Source organism: Bufo gargarizans, chromosome 3 (assembly GCF_014858855.1).
Source record: "Bufo gargarizans isolate SCDJY-AF-19 chromosome 3, ASM1485885v1, whole genome shotgun sequence".
Classification (NCBI taxonomy): Eukaryota; Metazoa; Chordata; class Amphibia; order Anura; family Bufonidae; genus Bufo; species Bufo gargarizans.
In genome coordinates, this window is record NC_058082.1 from 592,981,973 (window position 1) to 592,998,093 (window position 16,121).

The following is a 16,121-nucleotide window of genomic DNA, read 5'->3' on the forward strand; positions in this document are numbered from 1 at the left end:
CGCTGCTCTTTAGTAATACACTCATATAGATCATGCGAGTGTATTACTGTAGTGCAGCGGCGGCATGAAGCGCATGGCGTCATAGCAACCAATGATGCCGTGCGCTCCTGCTCTCAGCAGGATGCCAGGCCGGGATACCACGGATCGCTCACGGCCGTGTGCATTCGGCCTAAGTCTGTAGAAGACAAAAAAAGTCTCCATATAGTGCATTCAGCCCTTTAACAAAAGGGAATATGGGAGGGAAAGCTACTGCCAGACACCACTGTCGGCAGCATATCTCTCACGAGAACAAAAACATTGAATGCAAAAAATTTGATTTGGTCAATCCTTCACTTCCCAGACATCTTACCCATGCACATTTGCAGGTTTGACCGATGATACACAAATGTGTGCGGGGGAGGGGAGGTGCGGCGGGTGGTGGCCTTATGGCAGTAATCCTGATTACATTTCTGTTAAATGAGTATTTGCCAGTTTTTAGGGGGGATTTTTTGGACTTTAAAAATTCTGTTGATAAACTAGGAGATATACACACTGCTGCTAATAGTGAATACTTCTCTATAAGCTTTGTCTTTATTATGCATATTATTCTATACATAAGTACACTAGACAGTACTTTCATGGGGCAAATCTCCTAAAATCAGCGTATTAGGCTATGAATTCCGGCAGGCTGGAATGCCTGTCCATTCAACTGGTAATCCTTCATGTGCTTGTACAGTGACCTATATGCAAACATTTCACAGTGAAAATAAAGCACACATGAGTCTAAAGAGGCCCATAGGTTTAAGAGATGAATTTGCTGAAGTTTCAGGACTGGGCAACTTTCAGAAGATGTGTCTGTAGAAAATATCTGCCATGTTGGATTCTTTTCAGTTCGCTTTTGTCTGTCTTTCTTGTGTTTTTGATCCTATGAGTTGAGTTATAACAATCATATACAATGATCCCTCAAGATACAACGGCCTCAGGATACAATATTTTCAACATACAATGTTCTCTTCTGACCCATCATAAGCTGAAACCAGACTGCACATACAATGTCTCAGACTCAGATCCAACCAATCAAGGCCACTTCTCTGGTAAAATAGCTGTATTAGTTGCTAGTTAGCAGCTATTCCTTACTGATATATGTAAGGACTTGTCTTATCTGTCTTTAGTTATCTGCTTATTTATCTTAAATCTTAATTTTCTCTGATCTTGGATGACATTTTGGGGCTTTGGAACCGATTTCTCAACTTACAATGGTTTCAACATACAATAGTCATCCTGGAACCAAATAATATTGTATCTTGAGGGACCACTGTATAGCCAATGTAATGCATTTTTGGACTGACAGTCTTAGTTTTATAGGTAGTGCATTTTTGTACGTATAGTCTTATACATTGTTTATACACAGAATCTTTGAATAATGTTTTATTTTTATTGCAGGTGCTTCGCAGGGCGGAGCTCCCCAGGTACCTCAGACAGGTGCTACACCAGGCTCATCCCAGGGTCCTCCTGGCCCACCTCAAGGTCCTCCTGGCCCACCTCAAGGTCCTCCTGGCCCACCTCAAGGGCCTCCTGGCCCACCTCAAGGGCCTCCTGGCCCACATCAAGGGCCTCCTGGCCACATCAAGGGCCTCCTGGCGCACATCAAGGGCCTCCTGGCGCACATCAAGGGCCTCCTGGCCCACATCAAGGGCCTCCTGGCCCACATCAAGGGCCTCCTGGCGCACATCAAGGGCCTCCTGGCGCACATCAAGGGCCTCCTGGCGCACATCAAGGGCCTCCAAACTCATCCCATGGTCCACCTCAAGGCCCTCCACAAACTACTTCAGGTTCATCACATGGACTATCCCACGGTCCTCCAATTCAGTCTGGTCCATCCCAAGGTCCCTCAACAGGAACACCACCAGGGCCTTTAATTGGATTGCAGAGTCCATCTACTGGTCTTCTAGGAGCAAGACCAGGGCTTATACCCCTGCAAAGACCACCTGGAGTACCCACCCCTCACATGCAAAGATTTCCTGGAATGCCACATAGACCAATGCTGCCTCACTTGGCACACAGAGGTCCTCCTCCTGGGCCAGGTGGTTATGGAATGCCGCCACCACATGGCATGAGAGGTCCTTATCCACCTCAGGGCCACTTTGGAAGGCAGGGAGGACATGGGGGACCAGAAGAAGGCAGGCCATTTAGGAATGAGAGGCGTGGATTTAATCCTGACAGACATGGGTTTAATAGTGATAGAGGTGATAGGCATGGATTTAATCCTGATAGAAATGAAAGAATGAGGTTTAATCCAGAGGCAGATGATGAATTTAATCCTGAGATGGATGAGGGGCCTGAGTTTAATCCAGAGATGGATGAGGGCGAAGCATTCACCATGGACGAGGAAGAGGAGCAAGGATTCAAGCCAGACAGACCAGGGTTCAACCCCGATAGGCAGAATTTCCGCCCTGACAGGCCAGGTTTTCATCCTGAACGACAGGGCTTTAATTCAGAAAGACCAGGCTTCCATCCAGAGAGAAATGATCGTCAAGGATTTGTTCCTGATAGAGAGAGGTTTGGTAGGAGGTCATTTGGGAACCGCAATGAGGATGAGCGGGAACACTTTGGTAGCAGATTTGATGATCGGGATCACGAGCGACCAGGGCGTGGTAGAAGACCCTGGGGCAGGGGAAGTCCTGACCATGATAGACAGAGGGAGACTGAGGAGAGAAATAGGTGGCCAGTAGGACGAGAAAGGGAGCCCAGAAGAGTACTTCTGGATTTCCCTGACAGTGGTAGAAAGCAAATTTTGAATGAAAACCATGATCCTCCAAAGGGTAAAGCTGAAAATCCAGATAAAGAGAAAGCTGAATCTAAAGAGCAAAAACCTGCTGAGGAGAAGGCCTCTAAAATGTCACCATCTTCTGACCCAGCAAAAAAGGAATCTGGATCTACATAAGAATCTGCACACTAGGACTTAAATAGGGGTGGGGGTTAAAGCTTGATGTTTAGAGCTTCAGAGTTGTACAATATGCTGTAAAATATTCGCTTCTGCTGTATGCCATCCTGTTAGTTTTCTCGAGAATTGTAAAGTAATTGGCTTTCCTTCTACTTAAATGGTTACGAAAAGCTCCAACATGTTATTAAAAAAAAAATCAAACCTCCTATGTTTTGCTGTAGCTTTTTAAATCTCATCTTTAAAAAGTTTACAGAATTTTTTTTTTTAATAGGGGAAGCCCTTGAAAACATTAGGGGTGTGTTTTTAATAAACTCTATTTTCGTAACAAATTTTGTGTGATTATTAGATTTGGGAAAAGAAAGACAAATACAAAAATATTGGGCCAGTATATCTATCAAAACTGTCCAACAGGAATTTTATGGCCTTGTTGCCCAAACAACTATTAAGAGCTCAGCTTAATAAAAGGGCATACTTGTTTAAAATATATATTTTAAAGATAAATAATTCGTTTTAACACTGGACACTAGGTCTCACAGAAGGCCCGGTGCTGTACAGATTATTTTCAGCAGTCCGCTCATTAAAATTAATTGCGGGATTACAATGACAGGTAGTGCTTCTTAATAGAAAAAAAAGGATGGAAGCAGGTAATGCACTGTTCCCCATAAGTGATGGGTAAAGCTCAGTTTCTCTCCCTACCAGGACAGTGAATTCTGGACAGGTTACAACATGCCCACAACTCTCCATAGAAGTTAGTGGGGTAGATTTATTAATCCTGTAAATGGCAAAAATTTAGACAGGCTGTCTATACATGCACAAAAATTATCACAGCAACTCAGGCTGCATGATAAATTTGAAGCATGTCTAGACACTTTTGTCTAACTTTATAACTATAGGGATGAGCGAACTTCTGCGTACAAGGTTCGGGTTATCTAAGAATTCCGTTATGGATTCTGTTACCAGGGACCATAACATCATTTTGGTGGAATTTACAACAACACTTAGGTGGATTCACTTCAGTAACTGTGTGCCAGTGACTCGTGGTTCGGCCTTGTCGTAAAAATTTGGCTGACTTCTAAGTCTACTTTCACACTCGCGTCTTGGCTTTCCGTTTGTGAGATCCGTTCAGGGCTCTCACAAGCGGTCCAAAACGGATCAGTTTGCATTCTGAATGTAAAAGGATCCGCTCAGAATGCATCAGTTCAGTCTCCATTCCGCTTTGGAGACAGACACTAAAACGCTGCTTGCAGCGTTTTTGTGTCCGTCTGATGAAACTGAGCCGAACGGATCCGTCCTGGCACACAATGTAAGGGCTTGTTCACATAAACGTGTGATGCCCGTTGCCGTATTGCGGACCACATTTGCGGATCCGCAATACACAGGCACCGTTCCGTGGCCATTCCACATCACTGATGCGGACCTATTCATTTCAATGGGTCCGCAAATCCGGAGATGCGGAACGGAATACTACAGAAGCACTACTAAGTGCTTTCTGGGGTTCCGTTCCGTGCTTCCGCACCGCAAAAAGATAGAGCAAGTTTTATCTTTTTGAGGAACGGAAGGATCGCTGACCCATTCAAGTGAATGCGATTCCCATGCGCCTGCCCCACGGACGGTGCCTGTGCATTGCGGACCGCAATGGGGACTGATCTGTTTTCACTGGCACAATAGAAAACTGATCCGTCCCCCATTGACTTTCAATGGTGTTCAAGACCGATCCGTCTTGGCTATGTTAAAGATAATACAAACGGAGCCGTTCAGAACGGATGCAGACGGTTGTATTTTCTAAACGGGTCTGTTCATGACGGATCCACACAAGTATGAAAGTAGCCTAAGTTTACACTATGCGTGTAGCTTTTATTAGAAAAATAATAATAAAAAAATAATCTAGTGGGCCTTTAAACTGATCACAAAGTGTTCATCTGCTGATCTTTTGTAATCTGTGAGGAGGTTTTGAGGCAGAATTTTGCGCAGGTTTTTCAGCCAAAGCCAGAAATGGATTTGAAAGGGATTGAAAATATAAAGGAAGGATTTATTTATACTTCTCCTCCATGTTGAATCCACTTCTGGCTTTCCTGCAGGAAAATCTGCCTCACAACCTAAGTGTTCCGTTTTCCTGCAGCGCCACCATAGGAGAGATTAGGCATTACACAGTGTCCATTCAAATAAACAGTGTCTGAAAACAAGTTTTTGAGAGTGATATACTTTCCTCTCTGGCCAAGAGATAAGGGTGTTAAGTGAACAACCCCCTATTTTAAATTTTTATCAAACAATAAAAGCTGATTTGCTACAGCAACAAAACTAATTCAACAGTTTGGATAAAGAGTCCCATTGTGTTCAGTCATATCGGATCTTGGTAATAATTAGGGGTGAGCGAATCGTGTTTCGGATCCAAGATCCAAAGTCGATTAGTTCCTCAACTTCGTTTTAATGCTGTACGGAGACCTCTCTCCGCATAAAATGTATGCGTTGCGCAGAAGCAAAATTCATTAAGAACTTCGGGCTTCGATTCTACAACTTTAAAAACATTTTAAAACGGCAATCCAAAGTCTGCTTCGGTACCGAGGTACCACTCTGTACCGAAGCCGACTTCAGATTGCTATTGTAAAATGTTGTAGAATCAAAGCCTGAAATTCTTCACCGAAGTCTCGTGAGACTTCTGACTTAACTAATCGACTTCAGATCCTAGATCCGAAGCATGATTCGCTCACCCCTAATGATAATAAATGTCATGAATATATTTTACTTTTGCCCAGTAATTCTGATGTCTAAGGCTACCTTCAAACTGGCGTTATGCTTTTCCGGCACTCTGTTCCGACGGGAACAGCCTGCCAGATATGCACCACCGTTTGCACGCGTGTGCTGCCGGCCCCGTTCACTATAATAGAGATCCAGCCGCAGCACGGCAAACATGCCGAGAGGGAGGACGGATCTCCGGCTAGTCTTCATTATAGTGAATGGGTCCGGGCGGACTTCAAACGGTAGTACAGGTGCGGCAGGGGAACAGCCTGCTGAAAAAGCCGAACGCCAGTGTGAAGGTAGCCATAAAATGTATTCCTATAAGCCATGCTACTGGCACCCAGTTATGTCAGTGGGATTACTTTGAATTAGAGGTAATGCACACAACCGTATGTATTTTGTGGGCCGCAAAACACAGATTCACAAAAAAGACGGATTATGTCAGTGTGCATTTCGTATTTTGTGGAAGGGAAAAGCTGGTCCCTAATAGAACAGTCCTATCCTTGTCCTTAATGCGGACAGTAACACCGCGCAACAAAGATTTTGCTACTGAGAGAAAAACATGTGATTTATACTAAAATGGCTGCGCTGATTCCAAATATGAACTTGGAATATGCCTGACACGTCTAGATTTTAAGTACATGCAAAGCCTATTCAGTTATAATGTTAATGCATTATATTGGAGATATTCCATTGGACATGTCCAGATCTGTTCGGACGCACTCAGGCAGATGTCAGCAGTAAGTATATAAGGCAAGCTGGACAGATTTTGATAAAGTGATCTGTTATAGAGCTATCAGTTTTGAAACTTAAAGGGGTTGTCCGAAATTAAACTATTGTTGAAAAAATTATTTTGCTCACTATTACTAGCAGAGTCCAGGTTCCCCCGATGTTTTCAGGTATTTTTTACACTGCTGCATGGCTCCTATGGTCCCCCATAGATTGTTGACATTGATGGCGTTAGGCTTATTGGGCAGACTAGATGGGCCAAATGGTTCTCATCTGCTGACACATTCTATGTTTATTTGTGTGATGACTTCCTGCCGCACTGCACTGTCGGTCCCAGCGCACCATCTCCTGGTTTCTACTGTCTTTCAAGTCGTCCCTACACGCGCCCCCCTCATACATATCTGCCTCCTGTCGCATGTTGTCCACGCCTCCATCTATCCGCCCTCCTCATACGTATCTTGCCTCCAGCAGCACATATTTCTCCCCCATATTTACACCCATAAATTCCTCCTAGCTTTGTCTCCATTCTGCCTCAAATTTATTAGAAAGATCCATGCCCGGTGCCGTCACCAGAACGGAGGGGCGTGGCTTAGCACAATATCTGCAAGCCTAGTTACCGCCCCTCTGCATAATGAGTTAGTCTGACGGTGATGTCACCGGGCTCCCTGTGAAGCCGGAAGAAGAGGCTTCGCTCGCCTGCAAGAGACCCGGTGCGTCACAGATTTTTTTAAAATAGTCACTTCCGGCCAATAATTTGCAGTATCAAAACAGTGCTTCAGAAATGTGCCGTAGGTAGGACATGCATGTGTGACATATGTATGTTACTCTAGTACTATTACAACAATGTCCCCAATCCCAGACAGCCCCTTTTAAGATGGATAAACACAAATGTGTTAAGGATCCAGACAATTTTTGCTACATACAGTGGCGGAAATAATTATTTGACCCCTCACTGATTTTGTAAGTTTGTCCAATGACAAAGAAATGAAAAGTCTCAGAACAGTATCATTTCAATGGTAGGTTTATTGTAACAGTGGCAGATAGCACATCAAAAGGAAAATCTAAAAAATAACTTTAAATAAAAGATAGCAACTGATTTGCATTTCATTGAGTGAAATAAGTATTTGAACCCCTACCAACCATTAAGAGTTCTGGCTCCCACAGAGTGGTTAGACACTTCTACTCAATTAGTCACCCTCATTAAGGACACCTGTCTTAACTAGTCACCTGTATAAAAGACACCTGTCCACAGAATCAATCAATCAAGCAGACTCCAAACTCTCCAACATGGGAAAGACCAAAGAGCTGTCCAAGGATGTCAGAGACAAAATTGTAGACCTGCACAAGGCTGGAATGGGCTACAAAACCATTAGCAAGAAGCTGGGAGAGAAGGTGACAACTGTTGGTGCGATTGTTCGAAAATGGAAGGAGCACAAAATGACCATCAATCGACCTCGCTCTGGGGCTCCACGCAAGATCTCACCTCGTGGGGTGTCAATGGTTCTGAGAAAGGTGAAAAAGCATCCTAGAACTACACGGGAGGAGTTAGTTAATGACCTCAAATTAGCAGGGACCACAGTCACCAAGAAAACCATTGGAAACACATTACACCGCAATGGATTAAAATCCTGCAGGGCTCGCAAGGTCCCCCTGCTCAGGAAGGCACATGTGCAGGCCCGTCTGAAGTTTGCCAATGAACACCTGAATGATTCAGAGAGTGACTGGGAGAAGGTGCTGTGGTCTGATGAGACCAAAATAGAGCTCTTTGGCATTAACTCAACTCGCTGTGTTTGGAGGAAGAAAAATGCTGCCTATGACCCCCAAAACACCGTCCCCACCGTCAAGCATGGGGGTGGAAACATTTTGCCTTGGGGGTGTTTTTCTGCTAAGGGCACAGGACAACTTATTCGCATAAACGGGAAAATGGACGGAGCCATGTATCGTGAAATCCTGAGCGACAACCTCCTTCCCTCTGCCAGGAAACTGAAAATGGGTCGTGGATGGGTGTTCCAGCACGACAATGACCCAAAACATACAGCAAAGGCAACAAAGGAGTGGCTCAAGAAGAAGCACATTAAGGTCATGGAGTGGCCTAGTCAGTCTCCGGACCTTAATCCAATCGAAAACCTATGGAGGGAGCTCAAGCTCAGAGTTGCACAGAGACAGCCTCGAAACCTTAGGGATTTAGAGATGATCTGCAAAGAGGAGTGGACCAACATTCCTCCTAAAATGTGCGCAAACTTGGTCATCAATTACAAGAAACGTTTGACCTCTGTGCTTGCAAACAAGGGTTTTTCCACCAAGTATTAAGTCTTTTTTTGTTAGAGGGTTCAAATACTTATTTCACTCAATGAAATGCAAATCAGTTGCTATCTTTTATTTAAAGTTATTTTTTCGATTTTCCTTTTGATGTGCTATCTGCCACTGTTACAATAAACCTACCATTGAAATGATACTGTTCTGAGACTTTTCATTTCTTTGTCATTGGACAAACTTACAAAATCAGTGAGGGGTCAAATAATTATTTCCGCCACTGTATGTGGCAAATACACTACTTATGATCAGCGCAAGAATCTGACAAAGCGAGTGCGTCTTGCAGCTTGGGATGCATTTGTGCTCGTAGTGCAGAACGTCCTTGGGAACAGACGAGCTGCAAACTATGCTGAATTGGTAGACAACAAGCCTACAGCATATGAACAACTTGGCTGCGAATGTCATTGAAAGTGCATTTCTTACATTCCCATCTTGACTTTTTCCTACCCAATTTGGGGCACGTACGTGACTAACATGGAGAGCGGTTCCATAAAGATATTTCTACAATGGAGAACAGGTATCAAGACCGCTGGAATCCCAACATGATGGGGGACTACTGCTGGTTTTTGCAACGGGAAAATGTGACCGTTCACAAATGCAAAAGCAGATGCCTGAAGCACTTTTAACAGTATTGGGCCTTGCTCAAGTAAGACTTTTAAACTTGAAAACAAGAAATGTTATTCCATTACATTTTCATACACTGTTTACTATACAAACTTTTGACGTTGATCAGGTATTTGTTGGAGTAAAATTCGTTCTGTTTAAAATTATTCAATGCTTTCCAAGTGCTTAATTCATTTAGGCAAACTTATGCATAGCTATTTTGTGACGTGTTACAACAATTCTGACTTCGGATTTGTAATCTGCACACTCGATTTAGTATAGGACGAATGGTTTTTGCCCAGTAGCAGTTTTTTTGTTGTTGCGTGGTGTAATAGGACATGTTGCGAAACTGAAATATGGACATACGGAATGCACACGGAGTAACTTCCGTTTTATTTTGTAGACCCATTGAAATGAATGGTTCCGCATACGGTCTGCAAAAAAAACAGAAGGGAAAAGGAGCATGAGCCCTTAGAATCAGTTTCAAAACATCCATAATAATGATCAGGTCTCTGTTAAAGGGAATCGGTCACCCTGATTTTTTTTTTACCATTATCTACAGTAATACCTGGTTAGTACTGCAGATATGGAGTCCAGATAACTATAACAGCCCCTGTTCTCCTGCTGTCAGCTCTTAGAGCTGCATTGAAATGCATTGTAAGGCACTGTGTATTTCAAGGCAGCTTTGAACACTGACAGCGGGGGAACCAGGGCCAGTAGGAAAATAAAAAATTGTGATCTGGACTCCTTATCTGCAGTACTACTCATGTATTACTGTAGATAATAGTCAAAAATCGGGGTGATATTCTCTTTAATAAATAATAGAAGCTATGGCGCAGATGGGAACAGAGCACTGGAATGACTTTGCAATTTATAGAATTGCTGATCTGACCAGGCGAGGGCCTGCTGCCGTATTGTTGACTCTAGATAACCTCTGGGCGATTGCACGTCCCCGTAACGGCAACGATCCATTCAGATGTCTGCCCTATCACCTTTCAATGTTCTTTTCTGCGCCTACCATGGTGATCATGGGTAACAGGGAATCGGGGTTTAATTCCGGAGAGGGAGCTTGAGAAAGGAATACCACATCCAAGGCAGTTCAATGGCTGAAATCTGATTGGCTGTTGTTGCCTTGCCACTTTTTTTTCATAATTGTTAACCACCCAGAGAGTGTGGGTCAAGTTATTAAAGCACAAAATTGCAAGGAAGGCAGCTGGCGCGCGGCAATTACACACTTCCGACTCAGGGAGATAGTGACGATAAATAACAATACAGGACTCTTAAGATGCCTTGTTATTGGAATGAGTAATAAAACATTACAGGGAATATCACTGCAGTATTTTGGATGAGGAAATGAGGAGAAGCCCTACTGCCGCTTTGTTGACTCTAGAACACTTCTGCCTGATTGCACGTCTCCGTGACATCCACGTTCCATTTGGATATCTTCCCTATTAACTTTCGATGTTCTTTTAATGCGCCTAACATGGTCACCACCGGTAACGGGGAATCATTGTCTGATTTCAGAGAGGGAGCTTAATAAACGGCTACTACTTGAAAGCAAGGCAGCATGAGTTGCGGGCCTGCAGATGAGCTGACCCATAAAAAGATTCGAGTTGCGGGCCTGCAGGTGAGCTGAACCAGTAAAAGATTTTAGGTGCGGGCCTGCTGGTGAGCTGAGTTTGAACCGACAAACCCAACTTTAATTTGATGGCTGGATTAATCTGCAGGTGACCATGATACAGCTCCACAGATTTATTAAGGTTTTGTAATTGATAAACCCAACTTGCTTTTGTGGTCTGCATCAGTGGCGTAGCTAGAATTGACTGGGCCCCACAGCATATTTTTGAATGGGGCTCAATCCCACAGTAATTTTTTAGCGACCCCTTTCTTTCACGCCACCCCTATTCCTGTGGCTAGTAAAGATCGCTCTCTCAGACCAGGACCGGCACCTGTTCCATCCGTTTTATACACTGTCTATACTGTCACTGTATCTCATTTCATTGTGTAATACTGTTGAGGGGGCCCTGACCAAATCCTTTAGTCCTCCTCCTCCTGGATGGGCCCCTTCTGGGTCAGGGTCCCAAAGCTGCAGCTTCCCCTATAGCTATGGCCCTGGTCTGCATTAATCTGCAGGTGACCGTGATACAGCTCCACAGATGGTTTCCATCTGCATCTTTCTAAATAATCTGTGGCCTTAGTCTTTTATCCAGACTCAGTCATTGTGCCACTATGTGGCCTCCTCATGCTGCTATCTCCACACCATGTCACCTTGCCACTTATTTTTACTACCATGCTGCTGCTTGTGCAGCTTAAAAAGGGCTTAAAGTGATCACCAGGCCCACAATCTAATTAAGGTTTTACGCACAAAACCAAAGTAAAAAATCAATTTTTTTAGGACAAATTGATTGAAAACATTCTTTCCTGTATATTTACTTCTATATAAAGTGCATGTGCTGCCCAAAATTACAAGGAAGAGGCACTTCAATACAACCTGTATAATCACATAAAGGAGGGCCTCATTCACATTGAGTTGCAGGCCTGCAGGTGAGCTGACCAAGTAAAAGATTTTAGGTGTGGGCCTGCTGGTGAGCTGACCCTGTAAAACATTCTATGCGAGGGCCTGCTGGTGAGCTGACCCTGTAAAACATTCTATGCGAGGGCCTGCTGGTGAGCTGACGCTCTAAAACATTATATGCGAGGGCCTGCTCGTGAGATGACCCTCTAAAACATTACGGGCGAGGGCCTGCAGTTGAGCTGACCCTATTAAAAAAAAAAATTCGAGTGGAGGGAATATAGACAATCTGGATGAGGAGAAAACAAGAGTTGAGAAGTCAGGGGCAATCCAGGCCTTGTTCATTTTTATCTGAGTCAACCTGTCAGCATTGCCAGTGGACAAGCGGATACGCTTCTCTGTTCTAATGCCACCAGCAGCACTAAATACACGCTCAGACAAAATGCGGGCAGCAGGGCAGGCCAGCAACCTCCAAGGCGTAGAGCGCAAGTTCGTGCCACGTGTCCAGCCTGGACATCCAGTAGTTGTAAGGCACTGAGGGATCATTTAGGATGCTGACACAGTCTGCTCTGTATTCCTTCACCATCTTCCAAAACTTTTCCCTCCTTGTACCACTAGGCTGCGCTTCAGGGTGAGGTTGCTGGCAGGGTGTCATGAAAGTGTCCCATGCCTTGGAGAGTGTTTCCCTTGTCTCCCTTCCTCGGTTGCCTAAGGAAGTACGGACTCTGCCGCCACCTTTGTCGGATGGAAAATTTTGGAGCAATTTTCCAACAAGGATCTTCTGGTATTGCACCATTTTGCTCGTCCTCTCCACCAGAGGAATGAGAGATGAGATGTTCTCTTTGTAGCGGGGGTTGAGAAGGGTGAACACCTAGTAATCCGTGTTATCTAAAATGTGTATAACGCGAGGGTCGCTGGAAAGGCAGCCTAAAGTCAGCCATGTGTGCCAGAGTACCAACAGGCAAGATGTCGATATCAGGATGACTCCTCTGCCCATCCATGCTGAACAGATGGAATTAAAGTTCCATGGGTACTACCCGCTGTAGCAGAGGCAACTGTCTCCAGCTCCTCCTCTTCATGGTCCAATTAGCGCTGAGATGACGAACTGAGGGTGGGCTGGCTATCACCCTGTGTAATGTCCTCCCCCATTACCTCGTCTGCCACATTCAGAGTGTCGTCCTTAATTATGAGCAGCGATCGTTTGAGTAGACACAGCAGTGGGATGAATTGAAATTAGATAACAGGAATAGCTCACTCCTCAGCAAATTAGGACCAGGTGCTCTAGGCCAGAAAACTGTATCACCCGTACAGGAGAAAATATAAAAAAATGAATAAATAAACTGGACTGGCACTCTGTATGTATGAAACAATGGATAGAATGTACGATAAAATGGTGTAAAATACAATGTAAAGTGATCACGCAATTTATTCAAATAATAATAATAAAATCAGATATTGTGACAAGAATGGATAAAAATAAACGCTGCGCAGCAGGATAAGATAGAATTCACAATCATAAAACTGCTAAATCCTTAAAACCAATGTAGCTGCGTATATAAGCCTGGATGGTAACACAAATGAATAGATGCTGTGTCTTTTCTTTTGAGAAAAGAGAAAAAGTCACATTAGAGGGGCAATGGTGAGTAATGTCTGTACTCAGAAGGGGCTTTGAGGAAAGCAGGTTTCCAAAAATAGCTTTTCGTTGGGTATAAAATACTGTGTGCTATAAGGTTAGCAGTTCGTCTTACCTTAGCCCCAGATATTCAAGGTAAGGATAGGTATCATATACCTGATGGTGTGCGGTCCTTTCCCATATGTCTCGGCAGACGCCGAGGTAGCGTGGTCGGTGATGTGCTTCTGGTTGGATCCACAGCAGGGTATCGTAGAGGCTGATGGCCAGACTGTTAGTATCCCAGAACGCCGCGTCTCACGTGGTATGTGACGTATCAGCAGTGGGATGGTTACGCTGATAATAGCCTAATCGCCACTAACCATCTGTGTGGATTCATCAACGTTTTTTAAAACCTCACAGAGGTATGACATCAATGCCCACTCCTCACTGACTAGAAAGGCGACGACCATGTTGCAGCTGGTATTCCACAACTGCCTTATGCTGCTCACAAAGCCTGGCCAACATGTGGAACGTAGAGTTCCAGCACGTGCTCACATCGCCCAACAGTCAGTGAGCTGGAAGCTGCAAGCGCTGCTGCAGCGTTGACAGACCAGCTGAAGCTGTGGACGACTTGCGGAAATGGGCACACAAGCTGCACACCTTCACTAATAGCTCTGGCAAATTGGGGTAGGTTTTGAGAAACCGCTGAACCACTAAGTTTAAAACGTGGGCTAGGCATAGGATGTGTGTCAGGTTGCCGAGCTCCAAAGCCGCCACCAAGTTACGGGCATTGTCAGACACAATCATTCCTGGTTGCAGGTTGAGTGGCGAGAGCCACAGCTCGGTTTGGTCCCTTATACCCTGCCACAGTGTGCTGCTTGTCCCTGGATCAACTTCAGCATGGCCTGTTGATGCTTACCCACAGCAGTGCAACACTGCTTCCAGCTAGCGACTGATGGCTGACTGCTGCTGGAGGCTGCGAAGGAGGAGAAGTGGGGGTTGGAGCCAGTAATATAGCTGCTGGCGGAGACCCTGATGGGTCCCACAATCCTGAGCGTGTGTAGCAGCTGTGCCATCCCAGGGTACGACTCACTCCCAGCCTCCACAACATTCACCCAGTGTGCGGTCAGGGAAATGTAGCGTCCCTGGCCACCAGCACTTGTCCATGTGTCTGTGGTTAAGTGGACCTTCCCAGTAACTGCGTTGGTCAGGGCACGGGTGATGTTCTGGGACACATGCCGATGTAAGGCGGGCATGGCCCACCATGCAAAATAGTGGCGGCCGCCGACATCAGGCTGCGGAAGGTCTGTGTCCACAAGCCTAAATGGCAACATTTCAAGGGCCAGTAATTTCGAAAGTTGCGCATTTAGTGCTATGGCCTGTGGGTGGATATTTGCACTTGCGTTCGAATAACTGTGTTATGGACATTTGGACGCTGCGCTGGGACAGGGAAGTGGATGTTGTTGCTGATGGTTCGTGCGAAGGTACAGGGCGAGGGGCGCCTGGGCCTTTGACAGGGGATTGGCCAGCAGTGCGTAACACAGGGGAAAAGGAGGCAGTGGTGTGACCCGCAGACCCAGATTGTGGACCATGCGTTTGGCCCACTTGTTAGGGTGCTTGGATGCCATGTGGCGGATCATGCTGGTGGTGGTGAGGTTGCTAGTGTTCACGCCCTGGCTCATTTTGGAATGGCTCAGGTTGCAAACTACCACTCTTTAGTTGTCTGCACTTTCATCCAAAAAAGCACCATACTGTGGAACACCTACCCCTTGGCAAGGTAGATTTACACATGGGGGTGCTCGGTGTAACGGTTGCAGGCCTGTTTGGTGTGGGCCAACTTCTCCCCTTTGCCTCTTCGAGCCTGTTGCTGATCCCTCCCCCTCTGTACTGCTGTCCTCGCTCAGCTTTTCACCTTCTCATGTTGGGTCAGTGACCTCATCGTCAACCACCTCCTTTTCCACTGCTCATCTTCCGGACTTGACCTAACCACAACCTCAGTGATTGGTAACTGTGTCTCATAATTTTCTTGACTATAAAGGCTCAAGAGGTTGGGAATCAGGGCACAATATCTCAGGTGTCTCTTCAACCGTGCTGGCCGTGAGGGCCAAAAGTAATAGTGGAACTTGATAGAGCTCCTCGGCATATCTAAGTGTGGGATCACTCGTTTGGCAAGCTTCTCCATGGTGGGAGGAAGGATGATCAGAGAGAGGATTCGATTGACCAGACTCTTGGCTACAGAGACTAGACTTGGTGGAAGAGAGGGTGGTGCTTAACCAACTGGAAGCATTATCTTCAGCAATCCAACCGACCAACAGTTCACACTGGTCCAACTTGGACAGTGTTGTCCTGGGCCGCCCAGCTAAGTTGGACATGAAGCTGGGTACGGTGGATGTTTTTTTTTTCTGGTGCACTGGCAGCAGGCAGTTTCATTGCTCCCAGGACCACAGCCTCTGCATGCACCATCAGCATCACACCCACTTCCCCATCCCTTAGTACTCACCTTCATAATAATGGTTTTGTCACTAGATGTGGCAGATTGTTTTACAGTCGGCTAAAGACACTGTTTTCTGATGCAGGACAGTATAGGTCACAGAAACACATAATATTAACACTATATTAGGCCCAGATTATTGGACTCTGTGGTACAGACACTTTACTGATGTAGTTTATATATATATTTTTTTTTCCTTATA

The 16,121-nt window shown here is 45.2% G+C and overlaps 1 protein-coding gene across 1 annotated transcript in view; it reads left to right on the forward strand.

Moving 5' to 3' along the window:
- Positions 1–3,252, forward strand: part of SCAF4 (SR-related CTD associated factor 4) — a 120,083-nt gene extending 116,831 nt beyond the window's left edge. The window contains 2 exon segments of the mRNA XM_044284401.1: positions 1,423–1,596; positions 1,599–3,252. Coding sequence (XP_044140336.1) covers positions 1,423–1,596; positions 1,599–2,923 — 1,499 coding nt within the window. The 3' untranslated portion in view covers positions 2,924–3,252.
- Positions 3,253–16,121: the final 12,869 nt, after the last annotated feature.